The following is a 25,681-nucleotide window of genomic DNA, read 5'->3' as shown; positions in this document are numbered from 1 at the left end:
TATGGCTAAATTCTCTAAGATTCAAGCTATTTTTTTTTGGATTATAGCTCTTTTATTCTTTTAGAATTTAAATTACTAGATTTTTGATGCTAAATTTTATACTTGAATTATTCATATAAAATTCAGCAAATATTGCCACTTATATTCTATTAATCTTCTTATAATTGATAAAGTAGAATTTTCTATTTCTAAAGCCATTAGCAACAAGGAACTTGTGAAGTAAAATAAATCCCAACTAATTGAGAGTTTAATCTAAATTATGATAATTTTAATTATTTAAATTCTTTAATAATTTTTTATTTACATTTGATTTAAGCCAGATAATTCCAATGATTATTTAATTTAAATTTAGATAAATTCCCTAATAAGTGGTTTATACTAGCTCACAATTACTAATTAACTTATCAATAATCGATTAAATCTCCTTCTACTCTTATAAAAAAATAATAATAATAATCAACTAATTTCATTCTTATACAATTGCAATTGAAAGATAAGCATGATTGTTCTTTCTCCTATTTCGTTGAATTGGTTCTTTGGTTGAAACTTCAAAGTCCTCTTTCCTTCAACATATGCTACTAGTATTAAATTTGATTACACCTACTTATTACAAACTACCAATTAAAAGATGTTATTTTGTAATCTATAAATTCGATTCTATTTTTTAATACATCATGGTGAAGACTTCAAGTCTAACTCAAAAGTGTGGAAATAAATAATATTCTAATTGATAGAAATACAAATTGGAAGATTGTCTTCTCAATTTGCAATTAGCTACTTCTAATTCCTTCCTTCTAGTAGTAGTTTTGAGCTATCAGCAGTGTAATAAAATTAAATAGATACTTCTACATTTTTTGTTCAAGCATTGTACATCTTTTATTATTGTAGTGACATTCATGTCATTCTTGAAGAAAAAAATATTAACATAATAATAATGCTCCTTCTTACATTACATATGCTAGTAAATTATATTATCTATTAATGTCAAAAAAAGTTCAAAGGCTGCTCACAGCTCTTTTGCATCTTCAATTTGAAAAAAAATATCACCTTATAACATTGAAATTCTTTAACAAACCAATATAGACTAATTCACAACCATTAATTAAATTACAATTAAAACAAATTAACAACGATAAAGTTTATAACACTATTATTCATACAACTACAAATTTATTCTTTGCGTAAGAAATACTCAATTAACTATTATACTAGTAATGTCTTGCAACCAAATTATTAACACATAACACCATGCTTTATGATAATCAAAGCTTTGTTTGCTTCCTTTAATATTCTTATAAAGTTTGGTTCTACTAAAAAAATAATTTGTCAACATTGATAGTAGAATCACAATATTTACAACCTAATTGCAAGTTTGTCACCACTCCAATGAACAACCAAGAATAAAATCAATGCCACCTTTCTCAAAGGTGATTTGCAATAAGAAGCAACAATGTCATAAGTTCCTTCGAAGCCTCAATATTATCAAATCTTATTTGATGGCTTATCCAACCTATTGATCACAGTCTCACTTTTTACTCATGAACTATTGTAATGCTGATACAATCACAATATAGAAAGAATACCAACTACAACCTCTGCCTACTTATTGCTCAATCTTATTGCAATTTAAGTAATTCTTTCACACAATATAATACATACATCAACTAATATCATATAAATAATTTGATCCAACTTCTGTCAAGGACAAGAACTCGATGAAAGCTAAAGAGTAAGTAAGACTTTTCTCAAAAAGAAATAGGACAAAATAGAAATATGTATATTAAGAAAGAAACTGGAATGGCTATTGCCAAAATACAAGAAAACTAGAGACCCTTGAAACTAGACTAGAAGCAAGAAAGGAGTTGATAAGAGTGAAGAGGGCTTCACTCTTGCCTCTATATATACTATCTAACTAGAAGCCACGTGGCGATGTTCTATAAGACCTCCAATATATGTTGACTTTCTAGGCCACATGCCTTTGCTTGCAAGGCAAGTTTTCTATGGATGGACCACGTAGTTAGCTTGTTCTTTAAGCTTCCAACATGCGTGGCACATGGCTAACTTGTTGACCAAGTTTCTAACCTAAAAGTCAACTATAGACTCCTATAAAGTCAAAGCAGCGTCTATGAAGCTTCTAAGAAGCTTCTCTAGAAGATATTACACAATTAACCTACTTTTACATACTTTTATCTATTCATATAGGTAATTATATGTATGTCCGTGACATTACCCCTCCTTCTAGGGACGAGTTCCACGAGGAGCGGTGATTATATATTGAGAAAATCTAATATGCAGCGAATTGTATTTGCTACATACTCTGATCTTTGTTCTCTTCGAAGATAGTTGATGGGTCCTCTTAGCCATCGATAGTATGCCATTCCAGGGCGAGAAGACCACCCTGTTATTTGATCACTGTTGAGGCCTTCATAACTTCCTTCAAATAATACATTTGAAACACCATCAGGAGTCGTTCCTATCTCCAATAATATCACCAAACATCGAGAATCTCTTCCAAGGTCGTGATACCAAACGCGTTGTATCTCACCATCTATTCGAGGAAGAACATGTCGTTCTTGAGGGTCTTCATCTCGGTTGCGTCGTCTTGAAGGTTGTGACAATCGCAATGTCTCATCCGGTAAGTCAGCAAACGAAGGTTCTTGAGTTGAATCCGCTTGTTGTTGGCTCTCCATCTAATTAGCGTCACAAAATGCAAAGAAGTTACAAACAAGGATAGGAAATTGAATGTTATCTTGCCTCAATCTTGTCTCTTTTATAAGAGAGGTTTTCATCTTGGTTTTGATGGATGTCGTTGATGAAAAACTTTGACTTTAGCTGATGCATTTGCTAGATTCCTGGATGGCTCCCATGTGCGCTCACTAATATCATATCCGCGCCAATGAACAAGATATTCCAGCTTATTTCGGTGCCGCCTTGAGTCTAATATCTCTTCCACCTCAAATTCTTCATTATTATCTACTTCTATAGGAGGCGGTGGCATTTGTCTTCTTCCTTGTATATCCACTGTCTTATATGGTTCAAGAAGAGATACGTGGAATACAGGATGGATGTTCATTGACTCCGGTAGATGTAACCGATATGCAACTGGGTTGATCTGTTCAGAAACAGAAAAGGGGCCAAGCCTACGATAGTCCAACTTGTCACAAGGTCGAGTAGTCTTGATATTGCGACGAAGTAGCCATACCTTATCACCCACGTTGATTTGTGGTTGCTCCTTACGATATAGATCTGCGTTTATCTTTTGTCGTTCTTGAGCTTCCTTCAATTGTGTCTTCATTATTGCATGTAACTCTGACAACCGATTTGCCATATCTTCTGCTGCAGGATTATCAACTTTTGAAAAATCAAAAGTATCAAGTCGTGGATGATAGCCATAATTGGCAAAGAAAGGTGTTTGTTGCGTGGAAGAATGTACCGTATTATTATAAACAAACTCTGCCAATGGCAGAAGGGTTGTCCAATCATCTTGTTGGTAGTTGATAGTACACCTTAAATATTGCTCCAAGACTTGGTTTACGCGCTCTGTTTGTCCATCAGTTTGAGGATGGAAAGCCGAAGATAGCTTTATGTCCACTTTTAAAATCTTGAAAAGGGTCCTCCAAAATCTTGACACAAATTGAGTTCTTCTATCCGATATGATATCTTTAGGTAATCCATGATAGCGATAGATATTATCAATGAAAAGCTTAGCTGTTTCTTCACCTGTGATAGATTTTGTACATGGCACAAAATGTGCCATCTTGGTGAAACGATCTACTATCACAAATATAGAATCATAAGATCTTGAGCTTGGAAGATCTGTGATGAAATCCATAGAAACAGAAGACCATGGTTGTTCTGGTATAGGTAATGGCTGAAGAAGTCCGTAAGGTCGATGTCGAGGAATTTTTGATCTTGAACAAATATCACATGATTGTACAAAGTCTTTGACTGACTTCCACATTTGTGGCCACCAAAAATCTCTTGATATGAGTTCCAAAGTCTTATTATATCCAAAGTGCCCTGCTGCTGGAAAGTCATGACGTGCTTGAAGAACACGCAAACGTGCTTTTCCTTCTGGAACATATAGGCGTCCTTCAAAATATAATAGATTATTCTTGAACTCGAACTTAGAAGAATCATGAGACTTGGAAGAATTATTCTCGATATCATGAACAAGAGGGTCTGAGGACATACTGGACTGGATTTGCTTGAGAAAAGTTGAATCAACAGTCAATGTTGATTTCACTGCTCGGAGATGAAATTGCTCCGGTTTCAAGAGGACCGTTCTTTGTTGCTCAAAAGCTGCATCTCCTTCTTTTGGTGCAAAATAAGAACGTCTAGACAGGGCATCGGACAAACCTTGTTGTTTTCCTGGCCGATAAGTGATAATGAAGTCGAATCTTGACAAAGACATACTCCAACGAGCTTGACGACGATTCAACACGCGTGCTGACATGAAATACTCGAGGTTCTTGTGATCTGTATACACAATGACTGGACTAGAAGCAACTTCTAGATAATGATGCCATTCTTGAAAGGAATCCACGATTGCAAGAAGTTCTTTATCGTGGATCTCATAATTGATCTCGGCTGCTGAGAATTTTCTTGAATGAAAAGCTATCGGATGAAGTTTGTCATCTGTTCCCATTTGTGATAAAACTGCACCCAAGGCAAAATCCGATGCATCTGTTTCCATAAAAAAATGCCTTGGAAAAGTCAACACGATATAAGACTGGTGCAGAGACAAACGATGTCTTCAAGGCTTCAAATGCTGCTTCCGCTTCTTGATTCCATTGGAATTTATCTTTACTAGTCAAGCGTGTAAGTGGAGCTGCAACTCGTGAGAAGTCTTTGATGAAGATCCGATAGTAATTGGCAAATCCCAAGAAACATTGGACATCTCTTACAGTCTTTGGAATCTTCCAATCCATGATTGTTTGGACTTTCTTAGAATCCATCATAAGACCATCATTTGAAATGATGTATCCTAAAAAGTCAACTTGAGTAGTGTGAAATACACACTTTTCCATCTTGGCGTACAATCCTGCATCTCTGAGTTTTTGTAATACTTGACGAACATGTATTTCATGTTCTTCAACATTCTTAGAATAAATCAGGATATCGTCTAGGTAGCAGACGACAAAATTGTCTAAGAATTCACGAAATACATCATTCATGAGATGTTGAAAAGCAGCTGGTGCATTCGTGAGTCCAAAAGGCATGACATTATATTCAAAATGCCCGTACCTGGTTCGAAACGCAGTCTTCCATTCATCTCCTTCTTTGATCCGTACTAGATTATATGCTCCTCTTAGATCTATTTTTGTATAGATCTTAGCTTGATTTAACTGGTCAAGGAGTCCTGATATCAAAGGTAATGGATACCTGTTCTTGATTGTGATCTTGTTGAGTCGTCGATAGTCAACACACATTCATAAAGATCCATCTTTTTTCTTTACGAATAAAATTGGAGCTCCTGCTGGAGATTTTGAATGGCGTATGAAATTCTTCGCTAAATTCTCGTCAATATATGTCTTGAGTTCAGCCAACTCATCTTGCGATAAACTGTAAATTGGTCCAAATGGTGGCTGAGTTCCTTCCTTGAGATCGATTGAACAATCGTATGGGCGATGCTCAGGAAGAATATCTGCATTCTTTTTCTCAAAAACGTCTTGATAATCCTGATATTGACTTGGAATGCCACTTGAAGTCTTTACGTTTTCAGAAATAGGTGCAGCATAAATAGCAAAAGTTGATCCTTCTTTTGCTGCGTGTATAAATGCTTTTGCACCTATAGGTGCGAGTTTTACTATACTAGACTCATGGTTTTTTACTTGGTTAATAGAACTGTTACTAATGCTCTGAGAAAAATCAAGTTTACGAGAAATCCAATCTATTCGAGGATTATACTTTTCTCACCATGATAAGCCTAAAATTACTGGATTAGAGGGAGATCTAATTATATTAAAAATTACGCAACTACTATGACCATTTATTACTACATCTACAGGAAGTGTTTCGTGAGTTACATCTCCAGAAGACAACGGACGACCATCTATGACTTCTACGTGTACAGGTTTAGTTTTTTGTATTAATGATATTCTATGACATCTAGCAAATTCTTCATCTAAAAAACAAGATGAGGCTCCTGAATCTACCAAGGCAGAGGCTTTGTAATTATTAGGTCCTAAACGCACATCTATTATAAAACAAGGAGATGGTTCTGAGGAGAGGATAGGACCTTTATTAGAAGTTGTACAAGATTCCAGCCGCACGGTCCCTATTGTAGCTGGACATACTCGTTTTCCGACATACTGTCTTCTTTGACAGCCGTACTCCTCATTTTGTAGTTATGTCGCTTCTTTGGACAATGTTGAGCAGTGTGCTTAGGTTCTCCACAATATAAGCACAATCCTTCTTGTCGACGACGAGACTTTTCTTGCTCAGTAAGAGGTTTGAAACGTACCGCATCAATTTGCATATCCTCTACTTCTGAAGGTATGTGTTGAGGAGACATCGGTGTTGCCATTGAATTGTAGTAACGTTGAGGCCTACTTGTGCAACTCTCGGATCGAAATTCAAAAAGTTGATTGTCGCACTTCACAGCAAAGTCAATTGCTTGACTCAATGTTTGAGGATCAGGTAAATTAAGCATCAATTTCTTTACCTCATATTGTAATCCGTTGAGAAATTGACTCACAAGTGCGGCATCATCCCACTTGATATCAGTTGCAAGTTGTCGAAATTGCGAAGCATATAATGTTACTGATCGATTGTCTTGTCGCAAAATACGGATCTTGTTGGTTGCAACACGAATTGCATCATGTTCTCCAAACATGGATCGAAACTCCGCCAAAAAAGCCTCCAGATTATCCAATATTGGATCTCGTCGTTCAAGAAAAGATGAAAACCATGACAATGCTGAACCTGAAAGAAGTGTACCAATGAATCTTACTTGTGACCCTGGAGTTGGATAGCTCTGGGGTTGAAGTTCAATCACTAGTTGGACCTGATTGATGAATCCTCGAAACTTGGATCTGGTACCATCAAACTTCTCGGGCAAGGCAACTCTCGGTTCTCTAACACTCGAAGGGTGTTCCATTCTGGGAGAAGGGACATGGTTTGGTGCAGATGTTGAAGCAGCCCCAATCATCTCTATATCTTCACTTCCTACCATTCTTGTTGCTCCTTGTGGTGGTAAATTGAGTTGATGCATCGCAAGCATTAACTCCCTCAATTGTTCTTGCATCTGTGCCATTGCACTCTTCATTTCAACAAGCTCTGCCATAGTAGCACTTAGAAAAGAGAAGATGTCTAACAACGCTCAAAACAAATAAAAGAGAGGAATTGATAACAAAGAAAATACTAAGAACAATATCAGTTTAAAAGAGGGTAATCCGCAACTTCTAATGCGCTTATGTCTTATCAAGAAAAAGGGGTAATCCACTCTTAATCAAGAAAAGACAAAGCTGTGATATTGTAAGTGTACTCTTGTCAATCTGTCAAGGACAAGAACTTGATGAAAGCTAAAGAGTAAGTAAGACTTTTCTCAAAAAGAAATAGGACAAAATAGAAATATGTATATTAAGAAAGAAACTGGAATGGCTATTGCCAAAATACAAGAAAACTAGAGACCCTTGAAACTAGACTAGAAGCAAGAAAGGAGTTGACAAGAGTGAAGAGGGCTTCACTCTTGCCTCTATATATACTATCTAACTAGAAGCCACGTGGCGATGTTCTATAAGACCTCCAATATATGTTGACTTTCTAGGCCACATGCCTTTGCTTGCAAGGCAAGTTTTCTATGGATGGACCACGTAGTTAGCTTGTTCTTTAAGCTTCCAACATGCGTGGCACATGGCTAACTTGTTGACCAAGTTTCTAACCTAAAAGTCAACTATAGACTCCTATAAAGTCAAAGCAGCGTCTATAAAGCTTCTAAGAAGCTTCTCTAGAAGATATTACACAATTAACCTACTTTTACATACTTTTATCTATTCATATAGGTAATTATATGTATGTCCGTGACAACTTCTCAATTAGAGCAGTTTTTATATTGCAATCTAACAGTTTAAGCTCTTCTATTTTAAAAAGAAAAATAAATCTAATAAAAGAAGTCTAAAAATAAAATCAAATTATTACATCATTGCAAACTCCAATCTAAGAGTATCAAAATTAAGATAAAATAGAAGAACTTAGCTACAAAAGATTGTAGATTCAAAAGTAATAATAATACTTAACACAAAAAAAATGAGAGAGTAGCTTTATAGGAAGAAGAAATAAAAAAAAATATAACAGAGTATTGATCATTGGAAATCTGGATGTTGTATTGTAGTACCTCAACTAGGTGAAGGACCAACAAAATCAGCCACACATATACCAAACTTTATGGAGCTTTCGAGTTAAAGAGAGAAAAAAAAAAAAAAAAAAAAAAAAAATCCATTGCAATTAGAGCTTTACAATACCAGATTATTATACTGTAATAAAGATAGAAAAATAAGGTTATTATACTATAATAAAGAAAACCAAGGATATGAGATATGGAGCTCTATTCTTCCAATATTAACAATACATAATAATAAGAAAAGAAGAGAGTTTTTAGTTTGGGGTAGCCCAGATCCCTATTGGCAAAGAGGCTATTTGAATTTGGAAGTAGCCTCTTGTCCTTCCAATCCATCTTTCTTTATCTTTATCTTTCTTTATTTTTTTTTTCTTCTTTTTTTTCTTTCTTTTTTTGATTTTTTTTTATTATTTTGAATTAATGATTCTATTTTAAATCCTAGATAATTAAAATTTTAATAATAATAAATTATTATAATAAAAATTATACCTCTATATTAGCTAAATTAAAAAAATATATATTTTAAAGCTCTTATTCAAAAGAATCCTAAAAGAGATCTAGTCTTGCATTAAAATCCTATTTTTTTTTAATTTATCTCAAAATTCTTACATTAATTTACTAGATTGATAATTTTAAGTACCTTAAATAAAAAAAATTATACTAACAATATAAGTGAGTCAATTGTATGACTCATAGAATCCATCCAATATCTTCAAAAAACACTCATTCATGTCAATTTTATCCTTACAACCATAAGATATAAGTTTGCTTATTAAAATAAGGTTTTTTTTTATATTTGGTATGTGTAAGAATTTTTTTAATGCAATCTTCTTTATTTGGTCTTCCACAACAATTTCTACTATAATAGAGCTAATTTTAATTACTGTATTACGTTATTGTCTCCTACCCAAATTTTTATTGCTAAAAACATTTCATAAGTATCAAATGAAACTTTATATGATATCATGTGCTTAGTAGCATTCAAATCTATAATCAACTTTGACATAGGAACTATGGCTATGGTATAATCAAATTCCACTATGACAACTATCTTTGTCTTGAAAATAGAATCAAATCTTGAATTTGAATATTTTTTTTTTCTTTTTAGTCTCTTCATGGATAATTTTTGATGGAATATAATTTATAGTAAGCTCCTTCATGTTAAGAGACTCCAATGCTATAATTAAGATATTATAGGACTCTGAAAGATTCATGAGGAATATCAAGACAATGTCCTTATTATCAACTAGTTAGTCAACAACTACTAATTAGTTTGCAAGTACTTTTATCTTATTGACATGAGCCATGAAGTCATCTTTTTCTTGCATCTTTATTATTAAGGAATTCTTCCTTATCCATAGAATATTGGTAAGGTTTCTACTTTCATAGATGTTAAAAAGAATCTTCCATACTTTTATTGGTCTATTATAAATAATTATATGTAAAAAATTGACATCATCAAGATTAATTGCAATCATTCCAAAATCTTTTCTTTCACAATATTTATATTCTTTTTTCACCTTCATATCAATATTATTACTTAGAGGTTCTTTACTTCTATCAACAATGTCTCAAAAGTCCAATGAAACTAATAAAAGCTCCATTTTCTTCTTCAAGTGGTAAAAATTATCTCTTTTAGATTTTTAATCTTTCTTAAGCCATCATTCTTTTTTGATTCTATGTCTAAAAAAGAAGTGTATCCAAAAAATCAAGAAAAGAGAAGATAGAGCTCTTAAAATCAATAAAAAAATATTGTTGCCTTAGAAATCCAAAATCTCTACTTTATGAAAAAAATAATTATTTTACTCTTTAATCACTCTCAACTTTATTTATAATACTTTTTATAAGTCTAATATTCTATTTTGTCTTCTTATATAAGCTTTGTCATTTATTAATCACCTTAAATCTCACATAGTACCTCTTATTACTATAAGAAGATATTTTAAGAACTTAAGCACATGAAAACACAATGTTAGTATACCAATGATATAACTCAATAAAAAAATATAATATTATTATTTTATATCATCATTCTAAAGTATCTAATAACCTCCAAGACCATGAATGTATTTAATAATAAGTAATAGAAAAAATACATTAATAATTAATTAAAAAAATGAAGTTAGAAAAAATCAAATCCTAGAATTAACAACAACCATAAGATCTATTTCTTATAATAAGAAAAACTTTAAAGAACTTCAAAACTTCACAATTGAAGATAAGTGGATCCATAATCTATGAAAGAAATAAAACTTTGAAGTTACAATATATAATATCAACAAGGTTATATATAAAAAAAATATGGAGTAAAATAACTCGTACTTCTAATTATTTATAGATGGTAATTGTTGCTATAATAGAAAACTTCTATCTTTTGATAAATGCATCTATTCAACATTCTATCAAGACTATCTATTGATATCTTATTTATTATGAGGTTGTACCTTTAGCATATTTTTTATATTCTTAAGATCTTTTGTCTATTCATCTACCTTGTTTCTTGGCCTTTTTATATATCAAAAATAAATCTTTTGACCATTAATAACTTATCTAATGTAATACCTTCTATAAGATAATTTATTCTACTTTTATTTCTACTAATTTACTTTAATAACATGCCAATATTGCACTCTTATTGATTCATTGAATTTGTGTGATACAATGAAGTCTATGGATGTTATGAAGTAGGAGAAGATCATAGAAGAAGAATACAAATCATTCATGGCCAATAGAATATAAGAATCAATTGAACTTCTACCAAATTAATCTTTAATTGATTGTAAGTGGATATTAAAGTGAGATAAAAGGCTTGATTAATTGAAAAAACCTTCTTATAAGTTGTTAATATTGATCTAATATGGCATTTACTAACATGGCGAAATTTATCATCGTAAGAATTGTTGTTGCAATTGGATTAGTAATGGACTTGAAGATGCATCAAATGGATGAAAAAATAATTTTCATGAATAATAACTTCAAAGAAAATATCTATATAGATCAATTCGAAGGATTTGTTGAAAAAGAAAATAACGCCTTGTTTGTTAATTAAAAAAATCCTTGTATGAGATCAAGCAATCACCAAAGTTATGTTATCAACATATTCATACATTCTTTATAAATGAAAGATTTATAAAAAGTAAGATTGATTATTTCATGTATGTGATGTAATCAAATAAATTCTTATTAATTATCATTTTCTATATTGATAATTTGATCATCTTAAATAATACCTTAAAGATAATGGATTGATTTAAGGTAAAATTATATATATATATATATATATATATATATATATATATATATATATAAGATGAATAAATTAGAAGAGCTTTACTATTATTTAAGGGTAGAATTTGTGAAATATTATGCTAAGAAGACCATTATAATAAGCCAAAGTAAGTATATTCAAAAAGTTGTTGAAATAATTTAATATGGAGGAGTGTAAGCCTATTAGAATATCTTTAGACATCAATTTGAAATTGAAAAAGCTCACAAATGATAAATTTAGTAAAATTGAAGATAAAATATAAGGTGTTCTACATAAGACAATAATAGACTAATTTATATGTGCAATAATTGGTACAAAGGTGGATCTTGCATGTGCAATAAGTATTATGAGTCAATATTTGTTAAAGATTGGACCAATTTATTGGACAACTATAAAAAAGATCATGAAATACTTAAATGATATTTTAGACTTCAAATTGACTCTTAGAAGTAATAACATTACTTTTCATAGTTATTATGAAGTAATTTGGATTGAAAATACAAATGATAGAAGGCCAATAATAAATTATATTTTTTTTCTTTAATTAAAAGGTATTTCATAGAATTATAAGAGAAGACTAATAATTATAAGATTTATAATAGAAACAGATATAATATGATAGCAAGCTATGATATAATGGAGGCAATATGGCTAAGACAACTTTTGGAAGATATTGAACTAGTAATAAGGACTGTATACAAGACAAGGATTCAAGACTAAGAAATGGAATTAGCTCGATATTAGAACAATAATTGGATACAAGGCAAAAAGATCCTAGTTAAACTACAAGAAGTGGATCGTCAAGACTAAGGATCCCTTCAACCTTGACTCTTATATATATTAGGTCCTAGAAAGCTTCTTGAGAAGTTTTTAGGAGGCTTGAGAACAAAGCTAGCCTAAAATCCTTCTTCAATAACTTCTTAAATCATCTAAAGCTTCATAGAACCTTTTAGGACCTCCTATGACATTCTAGAACTTTCTTAGAATATATTGGAATCTTTTAGAATCTTCTAGAATCTTCTTCAATTATATGTCTATGACATCACCTCCTCTTCTAGCTTTGAGGTCTTTGAGAAGCAATGTTGTAGCAAGCTAGTATATATGCAAGAAGTTGAAGATCTGTCGCATAGTGTCTATTATATATTCAAGTTATTTTTTGTAAGGTAAATGATTCATAGGCCTTTGTAGCCATCAATAGTGCCTAAAGCCTTCTACTTGTGACCAAGCAGGAACTTTGGTATATTCATTATGGAATTGTCTAAGCTACTATTATTCATTTTGTCACTTCTGGTTTAGATAGATGTTACTGATGGAACCTTTGAACCTTCATTTGTGCATTCATAAGGTTGCCAACTAGTTTCCACGTGCAATTTTTGATATCATATCCATGCCAATGGACCAGATATTCAAGCCTTCCATGTCTTATCCTTGAATCTAATACCTCTTCTACTTCAAATTCAACATGATCATTGATTTCAACTATAGGAGGTGGAGGTTGTCTTCAACCTGGTATGTTTGATTCTTTATATTCTTTCAAAAGTAAAATATAAAAGCCTGGATGAATCTTCATGGATGAAGATAACTCCAAGAAATAAGTTATACTATTGATTTATTTCTGAATCACAAATGGTCCCAACCTTTGGTAGTCCAACTTATCACATGGCTTGCTGGTTTTTATATTACGTTAAAGAAGCTACACTTTGTCACCAACTTGAAATGAAGGATGTTTGTAATTATCATTTTACTTATTCTATAAATTCTTGTCAAAATAAACTTGTAGAGGGAGATTCGAACTCAGGGAAAGACTAAGTGCATGAGCTTACAAGTTAGCGTCACTCAATTAACTGTATTCCAAACTACTAAAATACTAAAAAATACTATAATGCTTTCTTTCAGTAATAATACTCTTTCATCAACTGATAACCACAATGTACAATTCTCCACTCTTAAAAGATTGCTCAAAATACATAAATTCTATCCAACACCAGGAATAACATACTTCACTCCAACCAATCTGGATTCACAGAATTTTTGTAATCACAGACTTCCTCTCTTGAAACACACACACAACTCTCAATAAACAACAATCATAATCTTCCATCTATAATCGATCTTCGAATTACTTCTCACATAATTCAATCACACAGTATTCTAATAACATAATCAATAACTCATAAATCAATCTCTGATTTATTCCAAAGACTCACTTCTAAGTATTCAGAAACTATCCATTATTCTTCAATAACAAAGAAACAAAAAGAGACAGTACCAAGCTTACCTCGGCTCATGACTATCATAGTCTGGCCCCTAGACTAACTTCTATAACTCTTATATACTTACTTGCTATTCCTAGATTCTAACCGTAATCCTATAATAACCACTTTTAATAACTAAGTTAACCATTTGTCTTTCTGAACTGACTATTCTATGGACTATTAATCTATTTTATCAATATCTTATAAAAATGAATTAATATCTATTCTACAATGTTCCTTTTTCAATCATCTGCTAGTAGCTTATAATGTTATTGAGACCTTTCTAGGTGAGTCTTCATGATTGCTTGAAGTTTGGCCATCTTTGTAGCAAACGTCTTTGTCGCTAGATTTGTTAACTTTAAAGGCTCTATTATATCCAACTTTAAATGATGACCATAGTTTGAATAGAATAGCGTTTGCTGCATAAATGCTTAGATTGTGTTCTTATATATAAACTCTACCAATAACAAGTAAGAAGTCTAATCGTCTTGTTAATAATTGATAGTGCACGTTAAATATTGCTCAAGAATTTAGTTGGCCGGCTTCGTTTGGCCATCAATTTGAAGATGGAAGGCAGAAAAAAGGTTGATGTCAACCTTAAGAATCTTGAAGAATGCCTTATAAAATCTTGATACAAATTATGGCCCACAATCTAATACAATGTCATCTAACAACTCGTGGTAACAATAGACATTTTCAATAAAGAATCTTGCCATCTCTTTACTAATAATTAATTTCTTGAAAGATATAAAATATGCCATCTCAATCAATCGATCAATAACTATGAAGATAGTATCAAATGAGCTTGATGGTAGAAGATTTGTAATAAAATCCATAGAGTTTGATGACCATGGTTGTCTTGCAATAGAAAGGGATTAAAAAAGTCCATATGATCGATGTCGAGGGTTTTTTGACCTTGAACAAGTATCACATGATAGTACAAATTTCTTAATGTCCTTCCATATTTTAGTCTACTAAAAATTTCTAGACAGAAGTTCTAAGGTCTTATTGAATCCAAAATGTGTGATTGCAAAGAAGTCATGGTATATTTGAAGAATGTGAAGGCAAGTTGGTCCTTCAGGAATGAATAAATGTTCTTTAATAAATAAGAGGATGTCTTCATACTTGAATTTATAAGACTCTTGAAGAAGGTTGTTGGCAAGACACTTGATATTAAGAACAAGAAGGTTTGTGTTTGAGGCTTTACAAACCTGATCAAGAAATGATAAATCCATAGGCATTGATACATTGATTGCTGAAAGATCAAATTGCTCAGGTTTTAACAAGGTTGTTTGTTATTGATCATATGCTGCCTTCTCTTCTTTTGGTTTAAAGTAAGAACATCTTACTAATGCATCTCATAATTCTTATTGGATCCCGAGTCGATATGTGATGCAAAAGTCAAATCGTGATAAAAATATATTCTAATGTGCATGGCAATGGTTCAATACTTGAATTGACATGAAGTATTCAAGATTCTTGTGATCTGTATATATAGTCACCTAATGAGAGATGCCTTCAAAAAAGTGGCACAAGTAGCTCTTTATCATGGATTTTGTAGTTAATTTCTACTGTTGAGAATTTTCTAGAATAGAATACAATTGAATGAACTTTGCTATCTTTTCCATATTGTGACAAAATTGCTTCCAGTGCAAAGTCTAAGGCATCGGTCTCCATAAAATAGAGCTTGTTGAAATATGGATGTATCAAAATTAGAGCTATTGTGAAAGCATCTTTTAAGTTTTGAAAAACTTTTTCTACTTTGGAGCCCCAGTCTAGTTTGTCCTTGCATGTCAACCACATAAATGGAGTAGCAATCTTAGAATAATTTTTAACAAAAATCATATAGAAGTTTACAAATCTAAGAAAACATTAGACATCACATACAATTTTTGGCTTTGTCCAATCGATGATTGCTTATATCTTCTTTAGATCCATAAAAAGGCTTTTGTTAGAAATAATATATCCAACAAATTTGACTTGAGGTACATAAAATACACACTTCTTCAATTTTACATATAGCCTAACACTTCATAGTTTTTCCAGTATAAGATGGATATATTTTTTGTAGTCTTTTGGATTCTTGGAAAGATCAAAATATCATTTAAATAGATCATAACAAAGTCATGAAGATACTCACAAAATATGTCATTTATTAAATGTTGGAATATGGCTAGAGCATTGATAAGTCCAAAAGACATGACATTCTTTTCAAAATGTCCATACTTGGTACAAAATGCTCTCTTTCATTCATCTCTCTCCTTAATACCTACCAAATTATATGCGGTGTCGTAATGTAATATGGATAACAAATGAAAGGGTGAAAAAAATATCATGTTTTGAGGATCTCACTTCAAAAATATTATAGAAAATTATCTTGGAAAAATAGATATTAGTCAAAGGATAGAAAAATTAAAGGTGCCAATGCTGCCTATTTACCAATTATGCTTCTATTTACTTTGTAAGGCCATAAATAAGACAAAACAAGGTAGATTAGAAAAATAAAGGATATAGGCATATGCATGGAAGAGTGAGGAGTGAAAATTAGTAAAAATTATTTCAAGAAGACAAAAGTTGATACCCAAAGAGGACCAGTTATAAACCTGGGTCGAAATCAGACCCCGAGGCACAAAACTGTGCTCTGACGGCGACTCAAGGACTCTTTGGCAGATTGGAGAAAGGAATTTGATAGAATATTGGATAAGGTTTCTATGGATGTTGGTTTTGGGTGATTTGGATTTGTATTGACTTTGAAATAGCTTTGCAAAGTCAAGGTTTGTTTCGGATGACTTGGATTTTATGAAATAAAATAGGATTTATATTTTGGGTGATTTCAAGAGTTTTGTTATAGATCTATGGGTGAAATTTTTTAGGTTTATGTTTATAGTTGTATTAAATATGTATTGTGAATTTGAGCTCGATCCAACAGTTGAATTAAAGGATATTGAGGTTTAGGTGGATCAAGGTCTCAAAAAGTAGAATTTTAGGTCCAGTGAGGATTTTTAAGATTTCTTACAATCTACTAGTTGGATTGGAGTGAAACTTATATGAGAGGATATTAGACTTGTTTTTCTATGCGTAGGAAAATTTTGAAATCAATCGAACGATGCAAATGAGAGATATTGGCTCTGGAAGATTGGCATCAAGATTGGAGAAGGAGGCTAGTCAATACCTAAGCACATTTTTGAGGATATCGTCAATTTGGTAACTCCGATCCTTATCAATTTTTTTTATACTTATTTTCAGAAGTATCAGTTCGATCCTTATTAATTTTTATAACTTATTTTTTTAGAAGTGTGCAAAATTTGAGTTAAGATCAACGATTTATTCATTAGTTATTGAGGTTTAAATTTGTTGTAGGAATTATTAGGATTTGGTTTAGGATTTGGTTAGGATTTGGTTTGGGATTTAGGATTTGGATTAGGATTTGATTTAGGATTTAGGATTTGATTAGGATTTGATTTAAGGTTTAGGGTTTGGATTAGGATTTGATTTAGGGTTTAGGATTTGGATAGGATTTGATTTAGGATTTAAGATTTGATTAAGATTTGGTTTAGGGTTTAGGATTCGAATTAGGGTTTGGATTAGGATTTGATTAGGATTTGATTTAAGGTTTAGAGTTTGGATTTAGATTTGGTTTAGGGTTCGGTTAGGATTTGATTTAGGATTTAGGATTTGATTAGGTTTTAATTTAGGGTTTAGGATTTGGATTAGGGTTTGGTTTAGGATTTGGTTTAGGATTTGGTTAGGGCTTGATTTAGGGTTTAGGATTTTATTATGATTTAAGATTCAATTAGTTTGGCTTAAATTTTGAATGAAGTTAAATAGGATTTTAATTAGAATTAAATTAAGATTGAATTGAGATGTATTTGAATGACATTTGTGTTCTTTTTAATGTTTCTTTAAAAATTCCTATTATTTTTTTGAAATTTCTTTGAGGTTTTTTTGAATTTGATTAAGCTTGCTTAGAATTATTATAGTCTAATTAGAGTATTATTAATATTCTATTAGAATTAGGATTTTGTTATTATAATTTCCATTCTTCTTTCCACAGCCAGGTGCCCGAAGCATTCTCAAGCCAGACTTCACGTATTACGACAGCGGCTCATAGATTAATCTTTGTAAAGATCTTTCTTTGGCTAAGTTGATCAAGAAGTCCTGATATCAATGGCAATGGATATTGATTCTTTATTGTCATTTTATTAAGACCACAATAATTGACACACATTTATAAGGATCCATCTTTCTTCTTCACAAATAATATTGAAGTACTAGCTAGTGACTTGGAATGTCAAATAAAATTCTTAGCCAGATTTTCTTCAATATATTCTTTTAAAGTTACAAGCTCATTCTGGTATAAATTATAGATGGGTCCAAATGGTGGTTGAAGACCTTTTTGAAGGTTAATTGCACAATCGTGAGGACGATGCTTAGGCAAGATATTCACATTTTTCTTTTCAAATATATCTATAAAATCTTTACACGCCCATAGAATTGTTGTTGTAGCAACCACAGGTTTTGATTATATATATTCATAGATAGCAAACATAGTACCTTGTTTGGTTGCCCTCATAAATGTTTTAGCTTCAAAAAATAAATGTTGTTTAAATTTTGGCTTGTTGGGTGTTAGAAGCTTTTTCATAGATCTGTGAGTTCTATGATCTATTAGAAGAAATTCTAACTTTTGTGATATCTAATCTAGTTGTGGATTGTATTTTTCAAGCCATGAGAATCCTAAAATGATTGGACTTGATGGTGAGCTAATGACATTGAATACTACTTGGCTGCTATAGATGTCAAAGGTTATTTCAAATCAAATCATTTCATGAGTGATGTCTCTAGAGGATAAAGATTGACCATCTATTACATCTATGTATATGCCTTTGTATTTTTTGATCGTACAGATTTTGTATGATCTAGAAAATTCTTTGTTAATAAAACATGCAGAGGCTCTTGAGTCAAGTAATGTATGACAATCTAGTTTTGTGACTCCTTATTATATAAATATAATAAAATGACGAGAAGGATTGGTAGAGAGTATATGATCTTTTTTGATTTGTGATAATAAAGAATCTAGCCACACAGTCCTTATTATAGATGGACATCCTTATTTTTTTACAATGCTTTTGATGATGTAGTCATACTCCTCATTTGATATGTACACTGACATTTCTTTGAACAATCATTAATCTTATGGCCAGGTTTTTTACAGTATAAGCTTAGGCTAAGTTCCCTTTGGTGCTTTTTATCTTACTTAAAAAGAAGTTTGAAGCAAATTGCATCAATTTGCATATCTTTTGCTTCCAACTGCTTATTAGAATTGGATGGTGAAGAAGCTGCAAAATAGTTGGTGTATATATGTGATGTAATTGAAGAACATTTAGCTTGTCATTATTGAAATAAATGGTTATCACACTTCATAGCTTGACTAATGGCTTCATTGAGTGTTAGAGGATCTGGCATATATAATAATAAGTCCTTGACATTGTTTTTTAATCTCCAATGAAATTGGCTCATCAATGCGTCTTCTCTCCAATTTATATCACATGCTAATTGTCAAAAATCTGAGGCATATATTGATGCAAAGTACGTTATTCTCAAAGGCTTTGAATTTTAGTTTTTGATTAATGAATCTTATCATATTCACTAAATACTTCTGCAAATGCTGCCAAAAATTCTTCAAAATTGTGTAATATAAGAGAATTTTTTTCAAATAATGGAGCAAACTAAGATAAAGCTTGACCCGAGAACAAGGTTCCAACCAAACCAACACAAGATACTTCAATGGAATATTGTTGACATTGAAGTAAGGTGATTAGTCATACTTAGTTTACAAAGCTACAAAATTTTGAGTGGATACCAATGAATTTTTTTGGAAGATTGATCTTTGGTTTTTTTGTTGTTATTATTGTCAAATCATTGCTTTGAGTGGATGCATCTGCCATGTTTGAAGTAGACATAGTCGTTTAAGAATTTAAAACATCTATTACAATTTGATGTCATGGTTGAGGCACTCCAGGTCCTTGACCATTATGTATGGTCGTATATAGTTCTTCATTCTGCTTCAATAAAGTCTATGTCTTAATCTTCAATACTTCAAGAGTATTAATAATAGAATCTAACTTGATCTCTTTTGATTTTGTTATATTGATTTTTTTACCTTTTGCCATAGAAAATTAGAAAAATATACACCTTTAAAAGAAAAGAAAAGAAAAAGAAAAAGAAAAAGAAAAAGAAAATCTATGATATAAAGAAAAGAAACCAAAAGAATATTAAAAAAAGAACAATATTAGTCTAAGAGAAGGTAATCCGCAATCTCTAGAATGCTATAGCACTTTCAAAAAGAGGGACAATCTACTCTTTGTCAAGAAAGACCAACTTCCTAATATTGTTTTATGTGAGTCTAGATAAACTATTAGGGACCATATACAAGACAAGGATTTGAAACTAAGAAATAGAGTTAGCTCGACATTAGAATAATAACTAGATACAAGGCAAAAAAAACCTAGTTAGACCATAAGAAGTGAGTTGTCGAGACTAAGGATCCCCTCACCATTGACTCCTATATATACTAAGTCCTAAGAAGCTTCTTGAGAAGTTTCTATGAGGCTTGAGAACAAAGTAAGCCTAAGATCTTTCTTTAGCAACTTCCTAAATTATCTAAAGCTTCTTAGAACCTTCTAGGACCTCCTATGACATTCTAGAACTTTCTTAGAATCTATTGGAACCTCCTAGAACCTTCAAGAGCCTTCTTAAAACCTACTGGTACCTTCTAGAATCTTTTGAAATCTTCTAGAACCTTCTAGGACCTTCTTCAGTTGTATGTCTCTCACAAATAATGAAAATGGAAGCAATTCCAATGAAGTATAACAATCAAAGATATCTTCTATTTAAAAAAATCCAAAGCATTATTAAAGAATCAAGCACATTGACATTCAACATCACTTTATAAGAAAGAGGATTAAAATAGGATTAATTGATATGAAATATTGTACAATTGAAGAAATTCTTCTTGATTTGTTAACAAATGCACTTGTAAAAGATAGACATCACATATTCACAAAAGTATTAAGATTAAAAATCTTTAATTAATAGCAAAGTGAAAGTGTTAAAATAAATAAATAAAAATAAAAATAAAAATAGATTAAATTATCTTGTAGAAGATATTATCTTAAATAAGTTATTATAATCAAAGGATGGATTTTTGATATGTGAAAAAATATCCTATGAATAAGAGATGAGGTTAAGAGCTAAGAGTCTAATTAAGAAGATAAAAAATCAACTAGAAAATATTCAAAGATTAAGTAAGAGTATAAAGTATATACTATAGGATATCCTTGAAGTAAATGAATTGGCAAAAAGATCCTAAGAGCATAAAAGATACGCCAAAGGTGATCTTCATAATTAATAAGATATGAAAAGATAATTTTGATATATTCTTAAATAGATGTAAAAGTCAAAGGATGGAAATAGTTGTTAAGAGCAACAATCACTACCTATAAATAATAGATTTTAGAAGTGAAAGTCATCTTACTCCATACTCCATTTGTATGTAATCTTATTTATATTATGTATTGTGACTTCAAAGTTATTTTTTGTCAATAAAGGCCATATTAATTAATGAATGTAAGATGAGTGATTTGGAAGAGTTGTACTATTTTTTTGGTATAGAATTTGTAAAAAAATATATTAATTACAACATTATAATGAGCCAAAATAAATGCATTGAGGTGGTATTGAAACAATTCAATATAAGGCACTGCAAATCAATTGCAATACTTCTTGAAGCCAACTTAAAGTTGCTTTAACTCATAGATGGGAAGTTTACACAAAATGAAAGTCAAATGCAAAGTCTTTCATACAAAGCAGTAGTAGGCTTATTTATATAAGTTTTTAAGAATTTAAGTAATAAGCTTAGGCAATAGTTAGTAATTAGTTTTTCTTTTTAATGTATTTATGTTATAGAATTTTTTCTAATTTTTAAATACTGAAAAATTCAATTAATTTTCTTTATTTTGGAATATAAGAAATATGTATTTTAAATTGTTCTAACAAATTTCTTTCTAAAAAGCATTTTGCATGCAAAATAGTTTGAAAAAGCTTCTTATAATTTGAATATAGAGCAATCGCTCTTATTTTGTAAATTCCAAAAATATAGTCACATTTCCGAAAATAACTTGATTTAAATGTTTTCGGCAAATTCCGAATATAAGGGGGCCTGCCCATATGCCACGGGATCTCAAGCTTTGGTGGAACTGGCGATCGAGATGGACGTCCTCTTTCATTCGTTTGTTAATTCATCCAGCATTATTAAGTCCTCGAGCTGTCCCCCTGGCCCTGAAACCCCCCCTGCCCCCCACCCGGCTGTGGGTCTGTTCCACTGAGCGTCAAGTTGTTCTCTGACGCACTGAGATGCGGATGGTCCACGCCAGAGATGGAGGACGATAGCTTCTAATCCTCCAGAGAACGCGATCCTTACTCTGGCTGCTCGTGACAATTCGATCCCAAGTTCTCTCCCATCTATTCTGGCTTCCCGGCGAATACCTATGATCTTCTAGAGCTCATGATGACAAGGGTTAACTGGGGTTTTATGCGCATCATTATGTGAACAATGATCTTAGTTCTGGAGCTTTTTCAAGTCTTCCAAATGCGCTACTCCTGACGTTGTTCTATTCTATTCCATGTTAGTGCGGTTGTAGATTTTTTACTGTCGTGCGAGTGTTCGTGGCGTACAAATCTGATTGATTGGAATTCAGGAATTGTAAAGTGTTCTATCCTATCTTGTGTAGCTTTTATGTCATCTGTGGCTGGCCACATGGACGCTCGCGACATCTACGAAGCAGGCCCGCCGTGCGTCTCCCGCGCTGTTGATGGCTTTGTTCGCATCGGCATGGTACATTCTTCTATTCTTATGTGATCACCTCTTTAGTACGTATCTCTGCGATCCCTGCACTCGCTAAGTAATTGTGACTCTGTTCCTCTATTCCTATCTCTTGGGCATTTCACAAGTATTGCTTAGCTTTCAGGATAGCTTTAGATGTAGGAATATTGTTTCAGGTGAGGAGAGGGTAGTTGTGAGTTTGAGCTTGGTTGCCGGTTCTTGGCGTTAGGAAAGGCCTTATTACATGTCATATTAACCCCTCTTTTTCTGCTTTCCTGCGAGTGAGGGAAGTAACAAGGTGTGATTGGTTTTAGTGAGACAGATTAGGGTTTGCGTCGAACAGTTGAGTTCAGGGTTTGTTTTCGTCCTCTTATTCTCTTATGCACTTTGAGGATCATTAGTCATAGGTTTAGGCTGTTGTGCACTGATCTATTGTATGCTTGTTCATATGCTCAATTGAGCGAGCATTCACAGTATTACTGGAGAGGTCAGCACTTCGTGAAGAGGGCCTGAGGCTTGTTTGAGTTTAGATTAGTAAGGATGGTAATCGATCCCAGATTGATGACTGGTAGAACATCTTTGTACTTTTGAAACTGGTTCAGGTTTTAGATGTGATGATTATATAGGATAGTTTCACTTTCCAAATTTCTACATCTCGGAGTGGGAACAGAGACCAAGGCTTGTTCGTCGTTGGATCGGTTTGTGTGCCTGGTCACCGATCTTCAATCGGCTTAGTTGTGGGGTGTCTCAGATTGTTACTGCATTCTGAACAGTCCTTTGTCCCCTCCTCTAAAGGTAACTCTTCACTTCAATAGCTGATGTTTGATGCTTTGAGCCTGATGTAAGAACTCAGCACAAGTGTTAAGAACAGACGGAGATGTAAATGGGGAATGTAGATGCCTTTGATACGATCTTTTTTGGATCTCCTCTGTGGATATGTTTTTTGTTCATATTGAGTGACGCATGCATTGGCCTAGTACTGTGGACCAAATTTCTCTCATCAATTCGGTAGAACTTTTAATGTCTGTTGACGATGCCAATTGTCTACCTTTGACCCGCATGTTTACAATCCATGTGTCATGCTTCTGAAGTGGTATTTTTTGCTGAACGTACAATGTGTTTGCATAACTAGATAGGTAGGATACGTAGACGCTTTCCAACACTTATGGGTTCAAGTACTGATAGTTCAGCGTGCACATTGCAGGCAGGAGTTGCTTGGGGAATGTTTATGGGATCCTATGATGCTGTTAAAGAAGGTGCATTGTCGACCTGTCAAAGTTTACAAATTATTTCAGTATCTTTCATTTTATTGGATCGTTTTTGTTGTGATAGTTTTTGAACTTCTCTCGTAATTATGAGTGATTCACAAGGAATGTGTGATTATGATCTGGCTCAGGTCATCTCGGAGCATCGCGGGCTTTGTACGTGGTGAGTGGACCATTTGATCTCAAAATATTCTTTTGCATTCTGGTGGAGTCATTGACGAACATGCACTTTCTAAAAGTGGAGGTCGACCTCAAAGGACGTTGAATTTTTCTCTTTGATTGTATGTATTTCACTGAATATTAGGGCATGTGAGCAGCTTTCTGGACATCGTGCATGTAGAACTTAGGTATCCTATTAGGTGTGTCTCATGAATGTAGGTGTGATTTTCAGTTGTAAACAGGCTGTTGCCGATAGTTGATGGCCTTCTTTTTCCACAGGCGAAGTCGATAACGAGGAATGGTCTGGGATGGGGTAAGTCTTTTAATTATAATGTCTCCTTGTTTAGACATATGCTTTAATTGTTTTCTCTGTTTCATATGACTTAAACTGTCTCTTATTGTATTTTCAATGAAAATATTTCAACTACAACCTGATAATGGTCAGGGTGGATGGTCAAGGTTGTTTTGCAGGTGCATATTTGGGACTCAACTGTGGAGTTGAATCCGTTAGAAATAAAAAAGATTGGGTAGGTTTCTGTTTCTCTTGGTATTGTAGTTAACATATAGAGGGAGAGTTTTGCACCAGGTTAGATGTTTGAGAATATTAGTGATTCACAAGCTCACATATAACATAGATCAGTTCCATCCAAAGAGGTTAAATGATCATGAGCGAAACTATTTCAATGATGCATGCTGTCAATTTTTTTTATCTGCTTCATTCTAGACCAATTTGCGAAACATCTGATCATTCATGTAGCTACTAGTATTAAGTTTGTGTTTTATGATGGCAGGTGAATGCAAGTATATCGGGGGCTATAACTGGAGCTTTTGTGTCAGCTCGAACTGGGAATGTTACAAAAATGCTAGGCACTTCAGTTCTTGTATCTGCAATTGCAACTGCTGGAGATTTTCTTCGGCCTGCTCAGTATCCGCCTACTGGTATATGAATGTAGAATTTCGGACCTTGTGTATTTCATTGCAACACAAACTAAGCAGTACTACTCATTCCCCCTGAAGCGCGGTGTCTCGACGACCTCTAAGATGTTTGATTTTGTGCTTACCAGGACGGTTACTAGTTGATAGGATCTGGCTGTAAGTAGTACATTAGCTGTTAAACGGAGCTAATACTTGAGTAATTGTTAAACAGAGCTTATCTTGGACCCTCGTATTGTAAGAAACTCCAGTAGTGGCAAAACATTTCTTTCCGTTGTGAGAATCTCCTATGCACTTTAATAGTTATCAACATGACTAACTACTTTTTGTGTCTTTTTTTATATGATTTTCTTATTTTGTTATGTTCTTTTCCCATCAACAACTAGAACGGAGTGTAACAAGAAGCAAGCAAAGAAATTATTACTGTATTTCCATTATCTGTCTATATAAATAATGTGAAATCCTAAGTTCTAATCCTCGGACGTTTTTGCAATCCTTTGTGAACTTTTACCTGCTCTGAAGATGGTTGGCATGCGAAGTCCGTTCTTGAGTGAGGTCGATGCCTGCAGCCTTCCGATA

General features: G+C 32.7%; 1 protein-coding gene across 2 annotated transcripts; it reads left to right on the top strand.

The window, feature by feature from the left end:
* Positions 1-22,243: 22,243 nt before the first annotated feature.
* On the top strand, positions 22,244-25,424 carry LOC112272669 (outer envelope pore protein 16-4, chloroplastic). 2 transcript variants are annotated; one of them, XM_024500650.3, is made up of 7 exons: positions 22,244-22,792; positions 23,497-23,540; positions 23,950-24,001; positions 24,142-24,173; positions 24,449-24,482; positions 24,629-24,696; positions 24,961-25,424. In XM_024500650.3, exons 1-7 carry the CDS (start codon positions 22,735-22,737, stop codon positions 25,114-25,116), a joined length of 444 nt encoding a protein of 147 aa, XP_024356418.1. In that variant the 5' UTR covers positions 22,244-22,734; the 3' UTR covers positions 25,117-25,424. The 2 variants fall into 2 exon arrangements, with proteins under 2 accessions (XP_024356418.1, XP_024356419.1); XM_024500651.3 differs by lacking the exon at positions 23,497-23,540 and having other exon boundaries at positions 22,244-22,757.
* Positions 25,425-25,681: the final 257 nt, after the last annotated feature.

The sequence above is a fragment of the Physcomitrium patens genome, chromosome 19 (assembly GCF_059467195.1).
Source record: "Physcomitrium patens ecotype Gransden chromosome 19, ASM5946719v1, whole genome shotgun sequence".
In the NCBI taxonomy this organism is placed as follows: Eukaryota; Viridiplantae; Streptophyta; class Bryopsida; order Funariales; family Funariaceae; genus Physcomitrium; species Physcomitrium patens.
This window is presented reverse-complemented; position numbering and strand designations above follow the sequence as displayed.